General features: G+C 42.9%; 2 protein-coding genes across 3 annotated transcripts in view; one reads left to right on the forward strand and one right to left on the reverse strand.

The window, feature by feature from the left end:
- The window catches only part of LOC121585086 (A disintegrin and metalloproteinase with thrombospondin motifs 12-like), a 48,580-nt gene that overhangs the window by 21,292 nt on the left and 1,255 nt on the right, over positions 1–26,033 (reverse strand). The window contains exons 3-15 of the mRNA XM_041901442.2: positions 8,512–8,695; positions 8,204–8,333; positions 7,919–8,012; positions 7,662–7,745; positions 6,902–7,026; positions 6,601–6,750; positions 6,342–6,485; positions 6,044–6,188; positions 5,824–5,916; positions 5,558–5,703; positions 5,255–5,424; positions 3,441–3,574; positions 2,655–2,775 (exon numbers count right to left, since the gene is read on the reverse strand). Coding sequence (XP_041757376.2) covers positions 2,655–2,775; positions 3,441–3,574; positions 5,255–5,424; positions 5,558–5,703; positions 5,824–5,916; positions 6,044–6,188; positions 6,342–6,485; positions 6,601–6,750; positions 6,902–7,026; positions 7,662–7,745; positions 7,919–8,012; positions 8,204–8,333; positions 8,512–8,695 — 1,720 coding nt within the window. The remainder of the gene's footprint in view (positions 1–2,654; positions 2,776–3,440; positions 3,575–5,254; positions 5,425–5,557; positions 5,704–5,823; positions 5,917–6,043; positions 6,189–6,341; positions 6,486–6,600; positions 6,751–6,901; positions 7,027–7,661; positions 7,746–7,918; positions 8,013–8,203; positions 8,334–8,511; positions 8,696–26,033) is intronic.
- The window catches only part of LOC121585085 (glycerol-3-phosphate acyltransferase 3-like), a 34,913-nt gene continuing 29,688 nt past the window's right edge, over positions 20,809–26,033 (forward strand). Inside the window, exon 1 of one of the 2 annotated variants that reach the window (XM_045225779.1) lies at positions 20,809–21,507. In XM_045225779.1, coding sequence (XP_045081714.1) covers positions 21,193–21,507 — 315 coding nt within the window. In that variant the 5' untranslated portion in view covers positions 20,809–21,192. Of the gene's footprint in view, positions 21,508–23,518; positions 24,787–26,033 lie in introns of those variants that run through there. The other variant, XM_041901441.2, reaches the window with a different exon arrangement.

Consider the following 26,033-nt stretch of genomic DNA (forward strand, 5'->3'; position numbering starts at 1 on the left):
ATAAAATAAAATAAAATGGTATTTGTCACATGCGCCGAATACAACAGGGGTAGACCTTACAGTGAAATGCTTACTTACAAGCCCATAACCAACAATGCAATTTTAAGAAAAATAAGTGTTAAGAAAGTATTTACCAAAATAAACTGAAGTAAAAAATTTATTAATAAAAAATAATTAAAGAGCAGCAGTAAAATAACAGTAGCGAGGCTATATACAGGGGGTACTGGTACAGAGTCAATGTGCGGGGGCACAGGTTAGTTGAGGTAATTGAGGTAATATGTACATATAGGTAGAGGTAAAGTGACTGTGCATAGATAATAAACAGAGAGTAGCAGCAGCGTAAAAGGTGTGTGTGTGGGGGGGTAGCCATTTGATTAGCTGTTCAGGAGTCTTATGGGTTGGGGGTAGAAGCTGTTAAGAAGCCTTTTGGACCTAGACTTGGCGCTCCGGTACCACTTGCCGTGCGGTAGTAGAGAGAACAGTCAATGATTAGGGTGGCTGGAGTCTTTGGCAATTTTTAGGGCCTTCCTCTGACATCGTCTGGTATAGAGGTCCTGGATGGCAGGAAGTTTGGCCCCAGTGATGTACTGGGCCGTACGCACTACCCTCTGTAGTGCCTTGCGGTCGGAGGCCGAGTAGTTGCCATACCAGGCGGTGATGCAACCAGTCAGGATGCTCTCGATGGTGCAGCTGTAGAACTTTTTGAGGATCTGAGGACCTATGCCAAATCTTTTCAGTCTCCTGAGAGGGAATAGGCTTTGTCATGCCCTCTTCACGACTGTCTTGGTGTGTTTGGACCATGATAGTTTGTTGGTGAGGAACTTGAAGCTCTCAACCTGCTCCACTACAGCCCCGTTGATGAGAATGGGGGCATGCTCGGTCCTCCTTTTCCTGTAGTCCACAATAATCTCCTTTGTCTTGGATCACGTTGAGGGAGAGGTTGTTATCCTGGCACCACACGGCCAGGTCTCTGACCTCCTCCCTGTAGACTGTCTCATCGTTGTCGGTGATCAGGCCTACAACTGTTGTGTCGTCGGCAAACTTAATGATGGTGTTGGAGTCATGCTTGGCCATGCAGTCATAAGTGAACAGGGAGTACAGGAGGGGACTGAGCACGCACCCCTGAGGGGCCCCTGTGTTGAGGATCAGCGTGGCAGATGTGTTGTTACCTACCCTTACCACCTGGGGGCGGCCTATCAGGTAGTCCATGATCCAGTTGCAGAGGGAGGTGTTTAGTCCCAGGGTCCTTAGCTTAGTGATGAGCTTTGAGGGCACTATGGTGTTGAACGCTGAACTGTAGTCAATGAATAGCGTTCTCACGTAGGTGTTCATTTTGTCCAGGTGGGAAAGGGCAGTGTAGAGCGCAATAGAGATTGCATCATCTGTGGATCTGTTGGGGCGGTATGCAAATTGGAGTGGGTCTAGGGTTTCTGGGATGATGGTGTTGATGTGAGCCATGACCAGCCTTTCAAAGCACTTCATGGCTACAAACGTGAGTCCTACAGGTCGGTAGTCATTTAGGCAGGTTACCTTAGTGTTCTTGGGCAGAGTGACTATGGTGGTCTGCTTGAAACATGATGGTATTACAGACTCAGTCAGGGACAGGTTGAAAATGTCAGTGAAGACAGTTGCCAGTTGGTCAGCGCATGCTCGGAGTACACGTCCTGGTAATCAGTCTGGCCCTGCGGCTTTGTGAATGTTGACCTGTTTAAAGGTCTTACTCACATCGGCTATGGAGAGCGTGATCACACAGTCGTTTGGAACAGCTGATGCTCTCATGTAATTTAGCTCGTCTGGTAGGCTCATGTCACTGGGCAGCTCGCGGCTGTGCTTCCCTTTGTAGTCCGTAATATTTTGCTAGCCCTGCCACATCCGATGAGCGTCAGAGCCAGTGTAGTACAATTCAATCTTAGTTCTGTATTGACGCTTTGCCTGTTTGATGGTTCGTCTGAGGGCATAGCGGGATTTCTTATAAGCGTCCGGATTAGAGTCCCGCTCCTTGAAAGCGGCAGCTCTACCCTTTAGCTCAGTGCGGATGTTGCCTGTAATCCATGGCTTCTGGTTGGGGTATGGACGTACGGTCACTGTGGGGACGACGTCATCAATGCACTTATTGATGAAGCCAGTGACTGATGTGGTGTACTCCTCATTGCCATCGGAAGAATCCCAGAACATATTCCAGTCTGTGCTAGCAAAATAGTCCTGTAGCTTAGCATCTGTGTCATCTGACCACTTCTGTATTGAGCAAGTCACTGGTACTTCCTGCTTTAGTTGTTTCTTGTAAGCAGGAATCAGGAGGATAGAATTATGGTCAGATTTGCCAAATGGAGGGAGAGCTTTTGCACTGTACAAATGCAGTTGTACTGGAGTCAGACAGTCAGATATGCCAAAGACAGCAAGACAAATAGCTGTACACACACACACACACACACACACACACACACACACACACAGATGGTGGGCAGCTGCCAAAAACAGCAGAATAAACAGCTGTATACTCCCATACAGAGCGCTGCCATGACAACCACAAGGCAACAACAGCAATGACATAATCCTGCAACCAGTCAGTGAAGACATTGTGGGAGATGTTTTGGGGGTTTGGGAGGAGAGATGAGACATCAGGGAGATATTTAGGAAGGAGATAGGAGACTCACCGAAGCCATCCCCCCCATCAAAGGTCATCTGGACAGTCTCACAGGAGGAACCATCGCCCAGACACACTCCACAACGATCCTCTACAGCGTTAGAGTCTATACCATAGTCACAGCCCACCTCCTACACACAGGTCAAGGATTATACGTGCGCGCACACACACACACACACGGATAAGGTAAAGATTCAAGATAATCAGATCAGGTACACACAGAGATACACAGACAGAAGGAAAAAATTAACAGATTCCCTCTCAGCTCCAACAGGCATAGTTCCTATCTTAAATCTATCTCGGGCCCCATGCTCTCTCCTTGCAGAGACAGGACTTATGCTGCGGTCATAACATCTCCTAAATTCGTAAATATGAGCATACGACTGGGAAAAATCCCTCCAAATCGTAAATACTATTGGGAAACTCATCTATCATCCCTGAGCTCCCACATGCTGACCTCTGACGTCACCTACTAAGGAAATTACCTCAGCAGTTAAATGCAACAACAAAACATTATTTATAAAAAGCATAATATTAATATGGTTTTGAACACTATCATTTCTTTAAAAGCATGATAGCTGTACTTTTAGTTTATGGTTGAAGCAGTTTGTTTGCCATTAGCCAATCTGCATTTCTCAACGAGTTCAAAGAACATGAATGCATCAAACTTGTATTTACAACTTCACAACTTGTAATTACCACATTCCCAAATGGTTATGAACGCAGCATAATACCTACATTCTCCCTCCCCCTTCCCCCCTTCTCTCTGTCTCTCTCTCTTACCCAGCCACACTACCTTGCACACTCCATTGACACAGATGCTTCTGGAGTTGTTGTTCATGAAGCAGGGAGTTCCGTCTGTCACAGCATCCAGCATCTTCTCAGAGAAATGCTCATCCACAGGACGACAGTGCAGCTCGCACGGACTCGCTGGGCAAGGCACGGAAGAGATATGAGATGGAACCAGAGGGGGGAGGGGGCAGGAGAGGGAGAGGATCAATGAGGGGACACCAGTGGAAGTATTGAAAAGTGTAATTCCCTTTTGAGTTTTGGAAACGTATTGGAAATGTATGTATGTGCTGCCCCCTGCTGCTAGATACATATAACCGCAACTCTTGGAATGATGAGGCTTGTGTACAGTTGAAGTCAGAAGTTTACATACACCTTAGACAAATACATTTAAACTCAGTTTTTCACAATTCCTGACATTTAATCCTAGTAAAAATGCCCTATCTTAGGTCAGTTAGGATCACCATTTTATTTTAAGAATGTGAAATGTCATAATAATGGTAGAGAGAATGATTTATTTCACATTCCCAGTGGGTCAGAAGTTTACATACACTCAATTAGTATTTGGTAGCATTGCCTTTAAATTGTTTAACTTGGGTCAAATGTTTTGGGTAGCCACAAGCTTCCCACAATAAGTTGGGAGAATTTTGGCCCATTCCTCTTGACAGAGCTGGTGTAACTGAGTCAGGTTTGCAGGCCTCCTTGCTCGCACACGCTTTTTCAGTTCTGCCCACATATTTTCTATAGGATTGAGGTCAGGGCTTTGTGATGGCCACTCCAATACCTTGACTTTGTTGTCCTTAAGCCATTTGCCACAACCTTGGAAGAATGCTTGGTGTCATTGTCCATTTGGAAGACCCATTTGCGACCAAGCTTTAACTTCCTGACTGATGTTTTGAGATGTTGCTTCAATATATCCACATAATTTTCCTTCCTCATCATGCCATCTATTTTTTGAAGTGCACCAGTCACTCCTGCAGCCAAGCACCCCCACAGCAGGATGCTGCCACCCCCGTGCTTCACGGTTGGGATGGTGTTTTTCTCTTGCAATCATCCCCCTTTTTCCTCCAAACATAACAATGGTAACAATAGAACCAAACAGTTCTATTTTTGTTTCATCAGACCAGAGGACATTTCTCCAAAAAGTACAATATTTGTCCCCATGTGCAGTTGCAAACTGTAGTCTGGCTTTTTTATGGTGGTTTTGGAGCAGTGGCTTCTTCCTTGCTGAGCGGCCTTTCAGGTTATGTCGATATAGGACTTGTTTTACTGTGGATACTATTATTTGTACAGATGAACGTGGTACCTTCAGGCATTTGGAAATTGCTCCCAAGGATGAACCAGAGGTCTAGGCTGATTTCTTCTCATTTTCCCATGATGTCAAACAAAGAGGCACTGAGTTTGAAGGTAGGCCTTGAAATACATCCACAGGTACACCTTCAATTGACTCAAATTATGTCAATTAGCCTATCAGAAGCTTCTAAAGCCATGACATCATTTTCTGGACTTTTCCAAGCTATTTAAAGGCACAGTCAACTTAGTGTATGTAAACTTCTGACCCACTGGAATTGTGATACAGTAAATTATAAGTGAAATAATCTGTCTGTAAACAATTGTTGGAAAAATGACTTGTGTCATGCACAAAGTAAATGTCCTAACCGACTTACCAAAACTATAGTTTGTTAAAAATAAATTTGTGGAGTGGTTGAAAACCGAGTTTTAATGACTCCAACCTAAGTGTATGTAAACTTTCGACTTCAACTGTATGTATGTCTCGGTGTATTTACTGTAGTATGTGCGTTTGGTGATTTTAGCTCTTACATAGGCTGGCCACAGGGACCCACTCGTAGAGTTCGTTCTGGTAGGGCACTGTGTCAAATTCACTACACAGCATGTCTCTGAAGGTGGGTTTGGCCTTTTGGCATGGTTTGGTGTTACAGATATGGTAACGCCTCCTCTCGCCTGTACAGTACTTCCCACCAAACTCTGGTCTGAAGGAAACAAAGGACCATACATTTTAATCAAATATGGAAAAAGGGGAGGTGGAAAAAGGAGAAGAGGGAAGAGGAAAGATAGAATAGGTGAGGAGAGGAAAGGAGAGACAGATGTGGGGTCAGTTCTTACTTGGGGTGGTTACACTCCCTGTGAGCAGACTTCACCCCGGCCCCGCAGGTCCTGGAACAGTGAGACCAGCTACTCCACTGTCCCCAGTTCCCATTCACTGTCTCCGGTAGCTTCCCTATGATAACACACTCCCCTGAGATACACCACTGACAGAGAGAACACATACACACACATGAGAGTGGACATTCTAAACACCATCGCAAACTTGCCAGTGAAACTGTGCCCCACAACACACACACGTACAAACACACACAGCCTCAACCTACCTTCTCAGGGCCACAGCGAGTACCATCTATGGGTGAGTCCAGTTTAGAGCGACAGGACCCATTCACTGAACACCACAGGATCTGACACACATTCTAGAAGGAAGACAAACTCAGGCTATCTGACAAACATTCTAGAAGGAAGACAAACCCAGGCTAAGTAAGTGTCCATCCAGACTCGGAACTGGTGGTGGTGGTGTGTGTATGTGTGTGTGTAACTCACATCGATCTCGTGGCAGTAGGTGGCATTGGGGCCGTACTGTAGTTGGCACTGGTGCTGTGTGGTGTAGCGGACCCCCAGACGGGCCAGTGGGGTGGTCAGATCCTTCTTTGAGGGACGGTCGTCCAGACAGAAGCCCCAACCACGACTAGAGGGTCAGAGAGATCACGTCATCTGTGTTAGCATCAAACAACTACACAGAAGTGAGAAGGTGAGAAAAAGAGAAGGAGCGAGAGAAAGAAAGAGAGGAAGATGGAGTGAGACAGACATACAGCAGACAGGGAGAGAGAAAGACACTCACTCTAGGAAGCGTGTGATGTAGTCTTTGGAGCAGGAGGACCAGGTAAGGGGGGAGGTGTCATACATCAGCTGTCTGGACATGATGAAGGGGTGTCTGCCATCCATCTCACAGTCATTCCCCTGACCATCATGGTGGATCCCAAAGCTGAGGAAAACATAGATGAGATGGTCCTTTTGAATTTGATCTATTGAAGCAATTATTAGATAGTCTTGACTTAGATCGATGTAGAAATTGGAGAAACACACACACAGCCACAAACCTATGTCCCAGCTCGTGTGCAATGGTGAAGGCTACAGGTAGTCCTGAGTCTTCGTTGATGTTGCAGCTACGGTGAGGCTGGCACATCCCTGACAGATGGGACAGACCAAGGGTCTCACACGGCTCGTTGAGCCCTGCACAGATGTCCTTCCTGGTGGTCGAAATGCACACGCACACACACACACACATACACACACACACACACACACACACACACACAGGGACCTCAGCATCGTGATACACAATCCACAGTTGTACAGTAGTATGTGAGTGTTGATGTGTGTGTATGGCTGCAGTCTTACCTGGTGACCAGCACTGCCACGTCGTGGTGAGCAGGGTGTGTGTCACTTAGTGGGTTGAGGTTCTTCTGCCAGGCACAGAAACTGGCCAGAGAAGTGTCTGCATGGTGGATGATCTTCAGCCCTTTCTGCAGTAGACAACATGATCAACACCATCATCATAGAGGCCCAGATAAAAGACAACAAAACACATCAGCTGGAGACTTGGATGTTTGAGTTGTTTTGATATTGTGCATTTCCATTATAGTCATTTAGCAGGCACTCTTATCCAGAGCGATTTACAGGAGCAATTAGGGTTAAGTGCCTTGCTTAAGGGAACATCGACAGATTTTTCACCTACTCGGTTCGGGGATTCGAACCAGCGACCTTTCAGTTACTGGCCCAAAACTCTTAACCGCTAGGCTACCTGCCGCTCAGGTGCACTCCTCTTATATGAATTATGTCAATCCTAGAAGTTTAAGATTAGATGTCAACAGACATCATATGCTGGGCTCTAATTTGCTAACTGGCTAGCAAACCTAGCTGGCTAAAAACCTGGTAACTTGCCCAGTATGGTTTAAGATAGCACTGGAAGAAAGGAAAGGGGCTGGATAGCTACCTCAAACAATAGGATTCCAATAGGCCTAATCTATTTTTCTGGTGCTCCTATAGGCTACCGTTTGGTGCTCCTAACTTTTTCAAGTTGGGAACACCATTGATGCCAATGAAAAAGTTAATTAAGAGCCCTCATCATATGTCTGTGTTAACGTGAAGTGTTGATTACCTCCTCTCCTTGCAGGAGGATCAGGCGGACCAGGATGATGTGGATGGCATTTCCTATACTGGCATCATGGAAGATCCCTGCCACCTGACACACACACACACACACACACACACACACACACACACACACACACACACACACACACACACACACACACACACACACACACACACACTGCTGTCATGTCATGACACTGTTACTGTGTATATGTCTTGTGTGGACGGAGTGTCAGTTAAAGGTTGATCCTCCCGACTCACCATGTTCATGATGGTGAAGATGTAAGACTCGACGTTGTCACTGCCGTGGTAGTCGATCAGTTTAGAGTCTGCCACCACCATTGTCTCTACCCACCTTCACACAAGACAGAGAAACACAAAGAAAGAGAAGTGAATTTCAGTTATAGACGATGATAAGGTTAGAAACAGACTCTGCACCAGTCCCCTAGATTGATTCCTACTGGCATAAAATGTGTCAATAGAAGCCTAACTCTTTTCTGCCACCCAACCTGCCTATACAATGGTAGGGGAAACAATGCTGTGCACCTCTCTCTGCTGACGGAGCGTTGGGAGCGATGTTGAGCCGTCTCCTCCTCTCTCTCCCTCTCCTCCTCCTGCTGTTCCCTCTCCCAGTCTTCTCTCTCCCTCTCCACCACTAGGGAATCACCTGGTGCGTCTGCAGGACGGACAACAGCACACAGATATGGGGTAAAACAGACTAGAGGAAAAATAGGACGTTGAGCATTCCACATGCTCATTCAAAACATTTACAAAATGCAAACCAATCTAACAAAACAAACTCTATTCAATGATATCCTATTTAATTGAGCTATGTTCTATTCTATTCTTCTCACCTCTGACCCCACAGGGGCTGTGTGTGTCCCGGGCCTCAGAGCTGCGTCGGTATCTGTGTGGTACCGTGGTTACACTGGGGTAGACCACATGGGGCTCTGGTCCCTCCCGCTCGACAGCCCCATCAGTGGACCCCTGGACTGGCTGAATGAAGTGGGGTCCCTCAGGCAAGGTAAAGAGACCTTTCTGTGGGGGAAACAGACACACTGCATACAGTTTGTGTACACTGTGTGTGTGTGCGTGTGCGTGTGCGTGTGTGTGTGTGTGTGTGTGTGCGCGTGTGCGTGTGTGTGTGTGGAGACAGAGTACCGATCCAACATATTGTAACTTGCTATGACTAAAATGGAAAATGTGAGGTACAACATACATACAACTCCGATGTATAATTTCAAAGCCATGAAAGTCAGTAGAGAAGCTAATGCTGCAGTGCTGTATCTGTATGGTCACTCACTAAACACCTACAGCTAAGGTCAGGGCAGAGTTATCTCCTTGAGGGAGGCATCAATCACTGCCCTGGGGCGCATTCCATCATGTAGAGAGTGCAACGTGAGTGTGTCTGTGTGTGTGTGTCAAATGTATGTACTAACAAGCCCAAACTGCACCTAGGTGTGCCTTTCTCTGCATCTCCAAATCAACATGCAAAAAATAAAATGAGGGAGCGAGGGAGTGAGCGAGAGGGGGGGACAAGCGTTGCCATCCACTCATCCACTGAAGTTAGTGCTGTGCTGTTCTGCTCTAAGGCATCCTGCAGTCTACTGCATGTCTCTAGCTAGAAAATCTGCTATTCTCTCCAGCCAAGTTTATGTCTCAGGAGGCTAGGGTTGAGTTTCTAGTAATTGTGCGCTGAGGGTTCAGAGAGTGCAAAATACTTTAGGCAATAGTCCCTCAGCAACAACTATGTCAGAGCACCTGGCTCTGTGCTTATGGCGGATCCCCCAGTCAGGGACACAACAAACATAATCACAGGTATTACAGGTGAACCATGGTCAGAGACTCCTATAGAGCAATAGCACTCCATGAGTGCATTCACCCATTAATAATGACTGTTTCAAATGTAGTTCTGATTCTAGCAGTTCAGGTTTTCAGTTTGGTTGCCAATTCTGTGAACTGCTATTGGTCAAAGTTGACCAGAAGGCATGCAGCCAGGTCACCCGTGATACAAGTCAGTATTAGACAACCATCCATGTCCAAGGACGTCAGGAGATGTCGTGGAAACCGGCCTCTAGGGGCAACAGTGAGCGCTGTTACCTTCAAGTAGGTTTCGGTTTTGCTAGGGTGTTGTGGACGGTGATAGTGGATGGGAGTAAGCATTTAAAGGTTGCATGTTTGTTTTAAGCCTATCCCAAACCTTAACCATTCGGAGTTAATGCCTAAACTACACCCTAAGCTTAAAAATTCAGAGTTAATGCCTAAACTTAACTTTAACCTTTTTTAGATGAATGTCTAATTCTGACGTGAGACTGTGAGAGCTTGTTGAGGCAGGAACATGGCTCCCACAGAATTGTGTGATGTCATCTGGCACCATAACACTTTTTGATTGGAACCACAATGGCCAAACCATAGATACCTTTATCTTTATGAATTTCTCTGCGCCAAACTCTCCCTGTATATATGGCTCTGACCGTGTTCTCTCTGATCAGTGGTTAGATCAGAGTTTCCCAAACTCGGTCCTGGGGATCCAAAGAGGTGCACATCGTTTTTTGCCCTAGCACCACACAGCCTATTAAAAAAATGTACTGATCATCAAGCTCAAAAATCAACTAACCCCACTTCTTGGAGTCCCCAGGACCGAGTTTGGGAAACGGTTAGATCATGGGAGTGATTCAGTTCTGCCAAGGGCTCTGCAACACTGAGCCAAAGAGAGTGGAAGCAAGCCAGGGCTCTCACAGCTCAGTGGACTCATTCAAAAAGCATGCAGAGACTCAGTTGGTTATTGTTATATGGTCAGTTACGAATGCCAGATGAATGCTGGTGTTTTGACTGCTTCTCTGTGTTGTATCTATTTCTATAGATACCAAAATAAACACTTTATAGACTAATACATGCTTGTTTTTTTTTACCTCCTTCCAACAAGGAGATGTGGAGTGCACTCCATATCTATCTGGGTTATGGATTGGAGGCTGTTTCCTCTAGATGTTTTCTTAAGTCAGTCCCAAAAGAAAAAACCAGATGGAGGGTTGCAGATCAGCCGGTAAGGAATCAAGAGAGGCCCATCCAAACATTCACCCTGACTCAGGAGTGGTCTGCATAGGGATCAATGCATGATACTACCTGTAATCCTTAAAGTACCATCCACAAGCTGTCAAGGCGTCTATTACTCCACTAGCATTCAACAACACAGAACATGAAAATATGAAAGGAAACCTATGTTCCTCATTCAAAGTGCCTTCAATATACTTTCAGAGAATTTCAGGAAACAAACATGTTGAGAACAAACAAACAAAGAGATAAACTCAGAAAGTCCTAAACTAATTAGCACAGACTGGGAGTCCTAAATTGTTCATTCTAAGTTCTGCCAACTGACCCAGCCTGCCTTCTCTAAGCCTCACCATTTCCTCCTCCTCTTCCTCTTCCCCCTCTTCCCCCTTCTCTCCCCCATCCTCCTACTCCTCCCCTTTGAGTATCTGAGAGGGAGTGCGTGTGAGTGTGAGGTGCCAGAGCCAGGGAAGCTGTAATACAGTAGCCATGTGGAACTGCTTTAGCTCTGTTTCCTGCTTCTGCTGGGCTTTGGAGGGCAGGCCAAGATGGCCGGGCGGCCAGGGGTAAGCTGCCTTCTGCCTGGCTGGCTGCGTGACTGCTGTAACAGAGTGTGTCTGTGGCCTTCCACTCCTTACTGGGATACATGGGGAGGGGAGGTGGGGACCGGGGAGGGATGGTGTGGATGATGATTAATCACAACTTTTCTTTCCAGCTCACCATACCCAGCTAGCACATAACGTTCTGAGAACCATGTGTTTCTTAGAGCTTGGTGAGAGTGTGATTGTCCTATGGTTATTTTACATACAACTTCCCACAACTTTCTGGGAATGGTGCAGGGTAGTTGCTTGGCTTTGAACACTCTCAGCATATTTAAGGAACTAGACAAAAAAACATTTTCTTGGTATTTCCTATTGTCCTTACTTTAATAGAACGTTTCCTAAAAGTTCAAACATGGTTACATTTAATTTTGGTAATGTTTTAGGAATGTTCTCCAACTGGTTTGAAATTGGGAATGTTCTCAAATAGTTCAGAGAAATTTCTTCTGTGGGAATTCCAATACTTCAGCATAATGTTTCCTATAGGTTTCCTCACTGTTCTATTTAAAGTCCTAAAAAATGTCCTTGAACGTTAAGAAACAACGTTCTTCTCTGGGAATTTCAGTACTTCCACAGAACATTCCACACAAGCTCCCATGTGGTTCTGTTTAATGTCATATTTTTACTACATTCTGGGAAAGTTTTTTAAAAAATAGTGTGACTTAAGTGATATTCTCAGAACTTTCAGAGAATGTATGGTTCTCTTTTATGTCAGTTCTTGACAATATTATGGGAACGTTCAAAAAATAATAATTGTCCACAGTAGCCCTTTACACTCATACCCGTATAGTCGTTTGTACACTGATAAGCGCCTACATTTGAATGCAGTGGCTGTACAGTAACATGCTATACATCAGTGGTTCCCAAACAGGGGTACTAGGACCCCTGGAAGACTCATGAGACCATAGACTTACTGGTAAAATGCACATGAAGGGGTACTTCAGGGGTACTCCGGGCAGTACTCCGGGCAGACAAAAATTCATTTCGTGGTACACTAACCAAAAAAGGTTGGGAACCACTGCTATACACTTCACAGCGCTGTATGGGTTTTGACTGATAGCTGTTCTGAACTTGAGCACTGCGCGTGCAAATGTTTTGTTGTCCGAGTGAGGGAAATGCTGTAAATTACGAGGACTTGATGTATTTTGAAAGATGACATGTTGAGTATTATAATACATACCACTTTGATGTCATACAAGCAAGCCAAACACCCGTGAGTCCAAATGTGCCCTTCACATTTCCATATCATAAAACTCATGTAATATACAGTGTCAATGTTTATGATAACTATGACATTATACCGTGGGTTGTCCTGAACAGAATGAGCCTGTTTGTTGTATTGTATAGAACATTTGTCGCAAACCACGCATCTGAATGCACTCATGACTCCATTCTATGCGCACCAAAATTACGATCTGCTTCTCTGAATTGCCTTGTGAAAGCCTAACACTGTAAGATCATATTTTATTAACGTAGCTAGTCATGTTGGCAATAGAACAAGCTTTCAAATTATGCCCACCTGACCCAGATTGCTGTTTATAATGGACCGTTTTTGGATTGGGTAAATAACAACAGTAATTGTGTAAAGGCATTATTCCAAACAAAACAACTACAAGTGTACTTTCTCTAGTTCCTCAACGGCACAACTAGGAGAGCTCAAAAAAGCACCTTATAGTTGAAGACTCTTCTTTGAGTCATAAAAGTGCATTGAAATTACTTAGGATCTATGCACACTTTGGAGAGGTGTACAGCCACTTGGAAACACCCCCACACCCCCCTCAGACGATCCCACAGGTGAAGAAGCCGGATGTGGAGGTCCTGGGCTGGCGTGGTTACACGTGGTCTGCGGTTGTGAGGCCGGTCGTTCTCTAAAACGACATTGGAGGCAGCTTATGGTAGAGAGATGAACATTAAATTATCTGGCAACAGCTCTGGTGAACATTCCTGCAGTCAGCATGCCAATTGCACACTCCCTCAAAACTTGAGACATCTGTGTCATTGTGTTGTGTGACAAAACTGCACATTTTAAAGTGGCCTTTTATTGTCCCCAGCACAAGATGCACCTGTGTAATGATCATGCTGTTTAATCAGCTTCTTGATATGCCACACTTGTCTGGTGGATGGATTATCTTGGCAAAGGAGAAATGCTCACTAACAGGTATATAAACAAATGCATGAAAAACATTTGAGAGAAACAAACATTTTTGTGCTTATGGAACATTTCTGGGATTTTTTATTTCAGCTCATGAAACATGGGACCAACACTTTACATGTTGCGATTATATTTTTGTTCAGTGTAATTGCTACCATGGTTATGCATATGCTTTCCATATTTATTCTGTAAGAAGTATTTCAATTTAGCCCAATCCATCTAGGCCAATTAGACAATTCCCACGAGCGTAAGGGGTTAACATCAATAAGCTCTAAATTCCGTTATCTCAGAACATGAAAACTTTCCATTAAAACCACAAGAAAAATGTAACATTCAGAGAACGTTCTAAGAATGTTATTTAAAAACATATACAGTATATTCCATTCTCTGAACGTGAATAAACACAGACCTAGCAATGGATTTAAAATCATAGGCTAACCCTAACCACACTGCTAACCTTATGCCTAACCCTAACCTTAAATTAAGCACATTTTTGTTTTTATTAATTTTTACAAAAGCCAATTTTGACTTTGTGGCTGTGGTAACTAGTGACAACCATGAGAGAGGGGGGATGATTTTGATAGTTGGCACTGGTCCAAAGACTCGACTGCCCCTGCATGGAGAGAAAGAGAACTGCAGATTTTCAAGGAACATATCTAAATCAAAAGGCTCAATTGAATTTCCTGACGTGCAGGACATTTTTCTGAGACAAAAGAGTGATCAAATTAAGATAAGGACATCTGTAGCTCCATCCTGGTGGCGCAGTGGACTAATTCCATGGACAGAGAACACAAGATCATAGGTTTGAATCTCACTGATGTCGTGTCACAATAAAAAATGAATATGTTTGCACGATTAATATCTAAGGACATTCATTTCCATGTGTACCATCTGTGCTTGGAGTTTTAAAAAATGTAACCCAAAATAAGCTAGCATTGTGTATTAAAAGTCGTATTGAAAGATTCAGTTAAAGTTTTAAGGAAGTTATTCAAAAACCTCCAAATAATCTATAATTTCCATTCTCATAGCGTTAATAAAACCTCCCAGGAAAACCAGAGTTAAATGTTCTCAGAACCTCCCTGCAACCTAAAAAAGAAACATTCCCAGAACAGGTGTAATTTTCACTTCTGTTCTCAGAACGTTTAAACAACGTTCAGTTTTACCGGTCAGGAAAAGTATGGCTTCATTCCAACAACCAATGTCAAACCAAAAACATACAATACCAGTCCAAAGTTTGGACACACCTACTCATTCAAGGGTTTTTCTTTATTTTTACATTGTAGAATAATAGTGAAGACATCAAAACTATGAAATAACACATATGGAATCATGTAGTAACCAAAAAAGTGTTAAACAAATACATTTCATATTTGAGATTCTTCAACTAGCCACCCTTTGCCTTGATGACAGCTTTGCACACTCTTGGCATTCTCTCAACCAGCTTCATGAGGTAGTCACCTGGAATGCATTTCAATTAGAGTAGCTCAGCTGGTAGAGCACGGCGCTTGTAACGCCAAGGTAGTGGGTTCGATCCCCGGGACCACCCATACACAAAAAAATTTATGCACGCATGACTGTAAGTCGCTTTGGATAAAAGCGTCTGCTAAATGGCATATTATTATTATTATTATTAATTAACAGGTGTGCCTTGTTAAAAGTTAATTTGTGGAATTTCTTTCCTTCTTAATGCATTTGAGCCAATCAGTTGTGTTGTGACAAGGTAGGGGGGTATACAGAAGATAGCCCTATTTGGTAAAAGACCAAGTCCATATTATGGCAAGGACAGCTCAACTAAGCAAAGAGAAACGACAGTCCATCATTACTTTAAGACATGAAGGTCAGTCAATACGTAACATTTCAAGAACTTTGAAAGTTTCTTAAAGTGCAGTCGCAAAAACCATCAAGCGCTATGATGAAACTGGCTCTCATGAGGACCACCACAGGAACGGAAGACCCAGAGTTACCTCTGCTGCAGAGGATAAGTGCATTAGAGTTACCAGCCTCAGAAATTGCAACCCAAATAAATGCTTCACAGAGTTCAAGTAACAGACGCATCTCAACATCAACTGTTCAGAGGGGACTGACTGTGTGAATCAGGCCTTCATGGTCGATTTGCTGCAAAGAAACCACTACTAAAGGACACCAATAATAAGAAGAGACCTGCTTGGGCCAAGAAATACAAGCAATGGACATTAGACCGGTGGAAATGTGTCCTTTTGTCTGGAGTTCAAATTTGAGATGTTTGGTTCAAACTGCTGTGTCTTTGTGAGACGTGGTGTGGGTGAACGGATGATCTCTGCATGTGTAGTTCCCACCGTAAAGCAAAGAGGAGGAGGTGTTATGGTGTGGGGGTACTTTGCCGGTGACACTGACTATGATTTATTTAGAATTCAAGGCACACTTAACCAGCATGGCTACCACAGGATTCTGCAGCGATACGCCATCCCATCTGTTTGGGCTTAGTGGGACTATCATTTGTTTTTCAACAGGACAATGACCCAACACACCTCCAGGCTGTGTAAGGGCTATTTTACCAAGAAGGAGAGTGATGGAGTGCTGCATCAGATGACCTGGCCTCCACAATCCCCGACCTCAACCCAATTGAGATGGTTTGGGATGAGTCGGACAGCAGAGTGAAGGAAAAGCAGTCAACAAGTGCTCAGCATACAGTGGGGAAAAAAAGTATTTAGTCAGCCACCAATTGTGCAAGTTCTCCCACTTAAAAAGATGAGAGGCCTGTAATTTTCATCATAGGTACACGTCAACTATGACAGACAAAATGAGAAAAAAAAATCAAGAAAATCACATTGTAGGATTTGAAATGAATTTATTTGCAAATTATGGTGGAAAATAAGTATTTGGTCAATAACAAAAGTTTCTCAATACTTTGTTATATACCCTTAGTTGGCAATGACACAGGTCAAACGTTTTCTGTAAGTCTTCACAAGGTTTTCACACACTGTTGCTGGTATTTTGGCCCATTCCTCCATGCAGATCTCCTCTAGAGCAGTGATGTTTTGGGGCTGTCGCTGGGCAACACGGACTTTCAACTCCCTCCAAAGATTTTCTATGGGGTTGAGATCTGGAGACTGGCTAGGCCACTCCAGGACCTTGAAATGCTTCTTACGAAGCCACTCCTTCGTTGCCCGGGCGGTGTGTTTGGGATCATTGTCATGCTGAAAGTCCCAGCCACGTTTCATCTTCAATGCCCTTGCTGATGGAAGGAGGTTTTTACTCAAAATCTCACGATACATGGCCCCATTCATTCTTTCCTTTACACGGATCAGTCGTCCTGGTCCCTTTGCAGAAAAACAGCCCCAAAGCATTATGTTTCCACCCCCATGCTTCACAGTAGGTATGGTGTTCTTTGGATGCAACTCAGCATTCTTTGTCCTCCAAACACGACGAGTTGAGTTTTTACCAAAAGGTTCTATTTTGGTTTCATCTGACCATATGACATTCTCCCAATCCTCTTCTGGATCATCCAAATGCACTCTAGCAAACTTCAGACGCGCCTGGACATGTACTGGCTTAAGCATGGGGACACGTCTGGCACTGCAGGATTTGAGTACCTGGCGGCGTAGTGTGTTACTGATGGTAGGCTTTGTTACTTTGGTCCCAGCTCTCTGCAGGTCATTCACTAGGTCCCCCCGTGTGGTTCTGGGATTTTTGCTCCACAGGGTGAGATCTTGCGTGGAGCCCCAGATCGAGGGAGATTATCAGTGGTCTTGTATGTCTTCCATTTCCTAATAATTGCTCCCACAGTTGATTTCTTCAAACCAAGCTGCTTACCTATTGCAGATTCAGTCTTCCCAGCCTGGTGCAGGTCTACAATTTTGTTTCTGGTGTCCTTTGACAGCTCTTTGGTCTTGGCCATAGTGGAGTTTGGAGTGTGACTGTTTGAGGTTGTGGACAGGTGTATTTTATACTGATAACAAGTTCAAACAGGTGCCATTAATACAGGTAACGAGTGGAGGACAGAGGAGCCTCTTAAAGAAGAAGTTACAGGTCTGTGAGAGCCAGAAATCTTGCTTGTTTGTATGTGACCAAACACTTATTTTCCACCATAATTTGCAAATAAATTCATTAAAAATCCTACAATGTGATTTTCTGGAAAAAAAATTCTCAATTTGTCTGTCATAGTTGATGTGTACCTATGATGAAAATTACAGGCCTCTCTCATCTTTTTAAGTGGGAGAACTTGCACAATTGGTGGCTGACTAAATACTTTTTTCCCCCACTGTATGTGGGAACTCCTTCAAGACTGTTGGAAAAGCATTCCAGGTGAAGCTGGTTGAGAGAATGCCAAGCGTGTGCAAAGCTGTCATCAAGGCAAAGGGTGGCTATTTGAAAAATCTCAAATCTCCAATATATTTAGATTTGTTTAACACTTCTTTGGTTACTACATGATTCCATTTGTGTTATTTCATAGTTTTGATGTCTTCACTATTATTCTACAATGTAAAAAATAGTAAAAATAAAGAAAAACCCTTGAATGAGTGGGTGTGTCAAAACTTTTGACTGGTACTGTATGTTCCCACAATTTCCAAGGAACCAAATATGCTAGCTGGGGAATGAATATGTGGCTTTAGACAGCATGAGGAGATATGCATTTCACAAAAGATAATATACTGAAATAATGGCATTGAACATGCAAATACTTGTTCCTTGTAGTGTCTTGGGGTGACAAGGAAAAAGTATTGGGTTTGGTTTGACTGCAGAGCTTGAATAAAACATTTTTTTCAACGGCTATGACCTGTGAATGTTTCTATGTGACATTGCCTGCCTTTACACAGACAGACCAATTCTGGTCTTTTGCCCAATTATTGGTCTTTTGCCCAATTATTGGTCTTTTGACCAATCAGATCTGATCCTTCAAAGTTTTATTAACGCTCTGAGAACAGAAATAATAGGTTATTTGGAGGTTTTTTAATAACTTCCTTAAAACTTTAACAGAATTTTTCATTATGACTTTTAATAACATTGCTAGCTTATTTTGGGTTAACTTCTTTCAACTCTAAGCACAGATAGTATACATGGAAATTAATTTCCTTAGATATTAATCATGTTATACTAAAACCCTTCAACTGCTAGTTCAAGTTGGTTGTGCCCATTTGACCAACCTCAGAGCCATACAAAACATACTTTATGTATTTCTGAGCACCTCCAAGACATATGATACCCGCTAATGGTCTGGTTACTTTAGACAGAAACGTAAGTAGGGAGGTTTGACAGGGAGGATGGGTGGGCGTTATCCACGACTCTCTAGCAATCCAAAGGTTGCATGTTCAAGTCGCATCGGGGACAACTGTAGCATTTTACACTGCGCTTATCCAGAACGCTGCAGCCTGCCTGGTTTTCAACCTTCTCAAGTTCTCTCATGTCACCGTGCTCCTCCGCAACACTCCACTGGCTTCCAGTCGAAGCTCGCATCCACTACAAGACCATGGTGCTTACGGAACAGCAGAGTCCCTGCCCATCTTCCGAATACATCTGAAACCCTACCTCTTCAAACAGTATCTTAAATAATCCTCCTCCGTACTTACACTTGACCCCCCCCCACCCCACCCCCTCTCTGCCTGTGATATGTGGTTGTCCCACCTAGCTATCTTAAGATGAATGCACTAACTGTAAGTCACTCTGGATAAGAGCGTCTGCTAAGTGACTCAAATGTAAATGTCAAATGTACGTAGCTAACCCTACCCCAAAACCCTTATTCTAAATTTAACACAATTCACCTAACCTGCTACGCAAATTCACCTAACCTTTGCCGTTTTAGTTCCCCTAACCTTTGTCATTAGTTCACCTAACCACCAACGTAATCAAGCAACCTGGTCTCATCCAAGACGTATGATAACTTATATCATCCAATTCGTATGTTATTGTACGGCCGCTATTCATAATGTAACGTAACGTAACGTAACATATCATAATAAATGGAGTGTCAAAATTACGTACAGAAAAATATGAATTGCCCTGAGACCACGTGGATTTGACTTCATCTGTTCATTATTTGCTCTACCAAAAGAAGCAGGCTGGAATCAGAGGTTGCAGGGTATTCATTTAGTAACAGTAACCACGCTGTAGCTTTTTTGCATTCCAGAGGCATGTCCCTATGCGGTCGCCTGGGCTGACTCCTAGTCCATGCCAAGCTACACGCATTCCATTCCATTCACCAATCACAGCTAACCCTTAAAAGCAGTACAACCAATGAGCAAAAAGAAAAACTAGGCCTTCTCCTACTGTAGGTCATGGCAGGTATGTAGCTATTTCCTAGGCAGTTGTGTTATGCAAACATAGCGCAGGGTGATGTGTTTTACCATGATGGAAGTGCACACTATGAGCACCTTAACATTACATGCCGACTACACCAGCCGCGCGTGCGTCCGTCATAATGCGCATGTTGATTTTGTCTATAGCCACTAGAAGTGATAATGACACTAAGGTTTAAATCCCAAAATCAACTGTGAATGAATTATATTAATTTCGGGGCAGGTCGAAACAAACATGAAACATTCATGGACATTTAGCTAGCTAGCTGTTGCTAGCTAGTTTGTCCTGGGAGATGAACATTGGGTTGTTATTTTACCTGACATGCATTTGGTCCTCTTTTTAGCTGGTTCTTTGTAGAATTTTTATCCGGAGTCATACAAAATCATGTGTTTGTCTACTCTGACGATTAATCCACAGATTAAAAGGGAAACCTAGCCAGTTTTTAGTAAGATCTTTAATTAAGCTCTCCTCGTTTGTCCTTCAAGCATCCACATGGGTTTGTGTCTTCCTGATATCCAATAAGGAGGGGACTTGTGGAGCGTCTCAAAGTTATATTTTCGCAGATGCGCTAGCAGTGTAAGTTAAATGACTGAATAACGTGTATGTGTACATTTATTTTGCAAGGCTCGCACATGTAACGTGGCCGGTGTGGTTTTCTTGAGATTTTCTTGATAAAACTGTTTCATTGTTTTCTTCCCTGAAAACAGAAAAAACTATTATAAAGTGGAGCAAGCGCTTGTTAAATCTGGACCATAATTTCATACTTGGAGAAGTGCCTCTGCCTCTGTGTCTCTGGAGTCAGTGCTCATGGCCTCTACTGCAGCTTGGATTTGGCAGTGTTTTCCTCCCACAGCTGGCTGCCTGCCCTGTGGTCTGGTCATTCACTGACCTCTTTCCTTACTAAGGAACACTATAGTAGATTAGCCCTGTGGTCATACACTGACCCTCCCCCCTTACTGGGAGGATTAGTGCAGTGTATTCCAAATGGTGGCTGAAGACTAGGTATAGAAAATGATGAAAGTTGCACACACTATATTACTCCTAGTTTATTTAAATTTTTTGGAATTACACTGAGACTCAGATTTTTCACTTTAAAATGTCTGCCAAACAAAAACCATTGATTTCAACGTTTAACAAACTATTCAACTATATGCACAAGGACTACTTTGAACAACTTCCACAGAACATTTCACAAAACCACATTTACTGGATGAACTGTGCAGATGCAAAGTTTAGTAACAGAATTACGGTAAAATCTCCCTTCGTTTTTTATGCGACCACATTTTCCCAAAACGCTGTTAAATATCTGCACCGAATTAAAGGAGAGGTTGCACAACATATTTCCACAAATCTAAAAATGTAGATTGATGATATTCCATCAAAAAGGTCTTTATGCTAAAGTTTCTTTTTTATTATACACTTCTATTTTCGCAATTTGAATTACATTTATTTAAAAAACTCATATGCGAACAATACATTGCGGCTTTGACGTCAAGAGAGGAACAGCCTGGTGGTGGAGGCAGTGCCCTGTTTACCGGCATGCATGTTTGGTCAAGATGGGAAGAAAGTCCTACCGCTTCGGGCAGACTGGGCCAAGGGTACCCCTGGCGCATTGTCCCAAACGATTACGATGGCTACCAACAGTGCAAGAGTGTTTTCGCCATGAAGTTGAGGCTAAAACTGGTTCTTTGCCCACAGTCAATGTAGGCTCCAAGTCCACTAACACCATCGGTCTTACAGCACCACGGCGGGCAGCTTCGGTGATGGATGTGAATCGGGTAAGTAAGTACTAAAGTTCCCAAAGAGTTGTCATGTTATGTGCCTAGTAGATTATCAAGAATGAAGATAGCCAGATATCTAAGTGCACGGGCCATGAAAGACAAACTGGCCCACTCACATGGATCTAGCATGGTGTTTGGGGATGGAATAATTTAGCTAGCAAGCAAGCTAGCTACAACAACTCCATTAACAGAATACTGCATGTTTTGCAGAAATTAATGGTCAAATATCAATCGGATTAATGTCATTGTTTACAGTGCCTTGCAAAAGTATTCAGCCCCTTTGGCGTTTTTCCTATTTTGTTGCATTACAACCTGTCATTTAAATGTATTTTTATTTGGATGTCATGCAATGGACATACACAAAATAGTCCAAATTGGTGAAGTGAAATTTTCACCAAAAATAACTTGTTTCAAACAATTATAAAAAATAAATAACGGAAAAGTGGTGCGTGCATATGTATTCACCCCCTTTGCTATGAAGCCCCTAAATAAGATCTGGTGCAACCAATTATCTTCAGAAGTCACATAATTAGTTAAATAAAGTCCACCTGTGTGCAATCTAAGTGTCACATGATCTGTCACATGATAATATAATGTTTACATTTCTTGCATTACTCATCTCACATGTATATACTGTATTCTATAATATTCTACTGTATCTTAGTCCATGCCGCTCTGTCATTGCTTGTCCATATATGTATATATTCTTAAATTCCATTCCTTACTTAGATTTGTGTGTATTGGGTATATGTTGTGAAATTGTAAGATATTACTTGTTAGATATTACTGCACTGTCGGAGCTAGAAACACAAGAATTTCGCTACACCCGCAATAACATCTGCTAAACACGCGTATGTGACCAATATAATTTGATTTGATTTGATTATTCTACACACTGGCTATTATTCTATCCACACACACTGGTCTCTACCCACACACTCACACATACTTACACTGACACCCCAGCACACACACAAACACTACATACGCCCACACATGATACTGCTACGGCTTCAAATACACTGCTGCTACAGCTCAGTCTATTATCTATTCTGTTGCCTAGTAACTTTACCCCTACCTATATGTACATACTGTAGCTATCTCAATTACCTCGTACCCCTGCACATTGACTTGGTACTGGTACTCCCTGTATATAGCCATGTTCTTTTTTACTTGTTATTGTTATTCACTGTGTACTTATTCCTCCTGTCACTATTTCTATTTGTATTTAATCTTTAACTCTACATTGTTGGAAAAGGACCTGTAAGTAAGAACCGGACCAAAAATCTACATCAACTACTTTTCAACGTCCATGGACGTCTGGTGCTCAGTGGGTGCGGATTCTGGTTACAGTAAATGGAAAGAGAGGGGGCTCACATGGGTAGGTGTCAGTAAGCCGGGACAAGTAACATTAACTAGAGCGAGAGAAAAGAGAGAGGCAGCGCGAGAGGGAGGGAGGGAGGGGTTGTCCAGACTGTTTTCACACTCTAATTGCAGTAATTCCGTTACAGATTTTTCTGTAATTCTGTTACCGAATTACGAGTTTTAATCACTTAATAATTCATAAACAAAAATGGATATCAGTAAAAACACTAATTGGTAGGTCTATCTTTACTTGTTACTTCTGTGAATTACCATTATCCTCCCTCCTCATGAGGGAGAGAAATTAGAAAATATCTTAAAGATATGTGGGGTTTTGGTAACAGAATTACAAGGCACAAGCGAATGTTTCTTAAACTTACAGAAGGCAAATCATTTATCCAAATCTAAATATAAGTGTTGATATTAGTTGGCAGGGGTCTTACTTCAACATTATTGTGTTTTGATGTATTTCTAATACCTTTTAAGACTTTTTCTGGTAGAAGTTTTCTAGGACCCCTTTTACATCTGTTTGACCAGAAATCAAAGCCATTACTTATGGCTAATTTTTCAGATGGAAAATGGTTGAAAGATGTATCTATGCCTTCATTTCCCAGAAATATATGCTCTTAGCTTTCATTAGAAACTCAATTTAATATGCTCCTATGAACTTCACATGTTGGTGCTCATGGGTCCTTTTACGTGGAAATTAGTAAAAACGTCTATGGGTGAAGTGAAAGTAGGCAAGGGTTAAGGTTGTTAAAACAGAAAAAAGTTGACGGTTATGCATAAAAAACTTCACAGTTAAGTTTATGTAATGGTTAAGGTATGGGATAAAACATTTTTACAAATCATGATTGCCTGGCACTGGAATTGAACTTGTGATCCTCAGAGCCAAAGTACACAGTTTAAGCCCATCCTCTATCCCCCTCCACAACACTGTAGCAAGCTGCGAGCCTACTAGATGGTAATACGTGCTCACATTGCCCCTAGTGGACAACATTGACGGCATCGCCCAACGTCCTGGGGACCTGGAGAAATGTTGAATACTGAAGTCTATCTGGGGTGATCTTGCTGGGGTCACAGCCCAATAAACATTTAGGAGCAACTGGATAACAAATGCAGGGAGGTCTTTGCACACTCCCTGTATCTTTGCTCTAACCCAAATGCATGCACTATCACAACAGCTGTATATCCTCAATGACATGCATTTGCAAGGTTTGGCTCATTGAGCGACTGTAAACCAAACATGACTGACAGACAGTGAGCCAAGACCTTGCAGGAGAGGCATTCCTGATGTGACGAGAGTAAACACTGAGAGACATCCATCACAGGCCATTTACTGACACGTCTGATCAAATACAGAGGGAAGTTCGTTCTCTTCCATATCCTCTTGGTAATTCCACTACAGCAAATAAATCAGGGACAATACGGAAGTCTCCCCTTTGTCTCTCTCTGCTGTCCAGCTGTTTTCTGGTCAGCAGAGAGAAAAACTCAACTGTCATTGTGATGAAAATTGAAGTCTTCCTTTCCTTTGTAGATAAAAGTAGGTTTCTTATAAGAAACATACAAGAATTCTAAAAATACTGCCGTCTCATGTGTGTGTGTGTGTTTGTGTGTGACACTAATCCAAGTTTTATTTCAGTCTCTTTCTAGGTAGTAGCCTTGGAAGCCACATTCTCAAACAAACAAAGAGAAACATAACAGTGTAGATACAGGGAGAGCTCAGAGTAGAAGACAAAGAGCGGGAGAGGTAGGGTGAGACGGGAGAGAGGGAGGAGAGAAAGAGCATGCAAGAGAGCCAGAGTCTCCCAGTAGACTGAGAAGAGGCGGCAGCTGCAGACGTTTGGGAGCTATGGAGCTAAAGTCTTTCTGCAAACAGTCAGGAAATCTTTGAAGGCCGGACCAACAGACGAGGTACTGTCAGTCTGAGGGGTTAGCCAGACCACATCCTCTTCTGCATATTTTACTACTTCTCTGATGCCTCTCTCCTGTATATTTTAAAGAAGTTCTCCTGACCTTGGGGAGGCAGCGGCTTCTATAATAGGCAAAATGGAAATAGGGCAAGAAATTACACAAACGAAATGTCCTATCTGAGCTAAATCAATGTGGCTAAATCATAACAAGGGTACATATCTCCTTATTTGAGTTATCTTTACCTGCTTCTCAATGTGGTTAATTTGTGAAGCCTTATATTGATCACTGAATCAAAGAGAAAAGTATAAGGATGCATTGGAGAAGGATTACACTGTCCCAACTACCAAGACAGCAGACATACATCTCGCCGACGTCGGCCTAACAGCGTTATATCGTTAGTAGATCACGTTCCATTTTGAAGGTCGGTGGGTGGGCGGTTGTGAGTGTGGGAGGTCGAAATGCATGCGCGCTGCACCGTCACATTGTTTATAAGTCGGCCAGGCATCAACATTCTATTCTGATGTCTCGGTGTCATCTTGCCAATGTGCAAACGCTCTCCAAACTACATATTCCCTACGCATTTTGATACGCCGCCCAAAGGTGTGCGTGCTGTCTTCTCTCTATGCATAATCATGTTTTAGGCATAACCTACCCATGGCCAGTCAAACATTTTCGGGTCATGGTTGGCAATATTTTTATCTGAAAATATGTATAAAGCCTATAGGCTTAAATAAATGAATAAAATCGCTTTTTCTGATTACAGTACTTGTCCCATGCATTCTTTTCACCAAGTGGCTCAAATGTTCCCTTTTTTTGTAAATATATTAATCACATATTCCCTGCTCTTAGCCTGTAATAAAACCTTAATTCATTTTTATCTAACTAACTGCACACACTCTGCATAAGCTATATTTTTGTTCAATGTGATGTTTCTGTTTCTCTGTTACTTGTTTCCCTCTTCTCAGTGCTGGAGTTCTTTTAAGAACGTGATGGTATAGCAATAGCCTAATAAACTGGACATTAACTTGAATCTTCTCTCTTCATTTTACCCATAAACAAAATCACTAATAGTCTAGTATAGTCCCATGTAGATCAGTTGGTAGAGCATTGCGCTTGCAACGCCAGGGTTGTGGGTTTGAAATCCCACGGGGGACAAGTTTGAAAAAAGAAACCTACTAAAATGTATGCACTCACTATTGTAAGTTGCGTCTGCTAAATGACTCAAATGTAAAGCATATTGTTTTTGA

This window comes from Coregonus clupeaformis, chromosome 16 (genome assembly GCF_020615455.1).
Source record: "Coregonus clupeaformis isolate EN_2021a chromosome 16, ASM2061545v1, whole genome shotgun sequence".
NCBI classification, from domain to species: domain Eukaryota; kingdom Metazoa; phylum Chordata; class Actinopteri; order Salmoniformes; family Salmonidae; genus Coregonus; species Coregonus clupeaformis.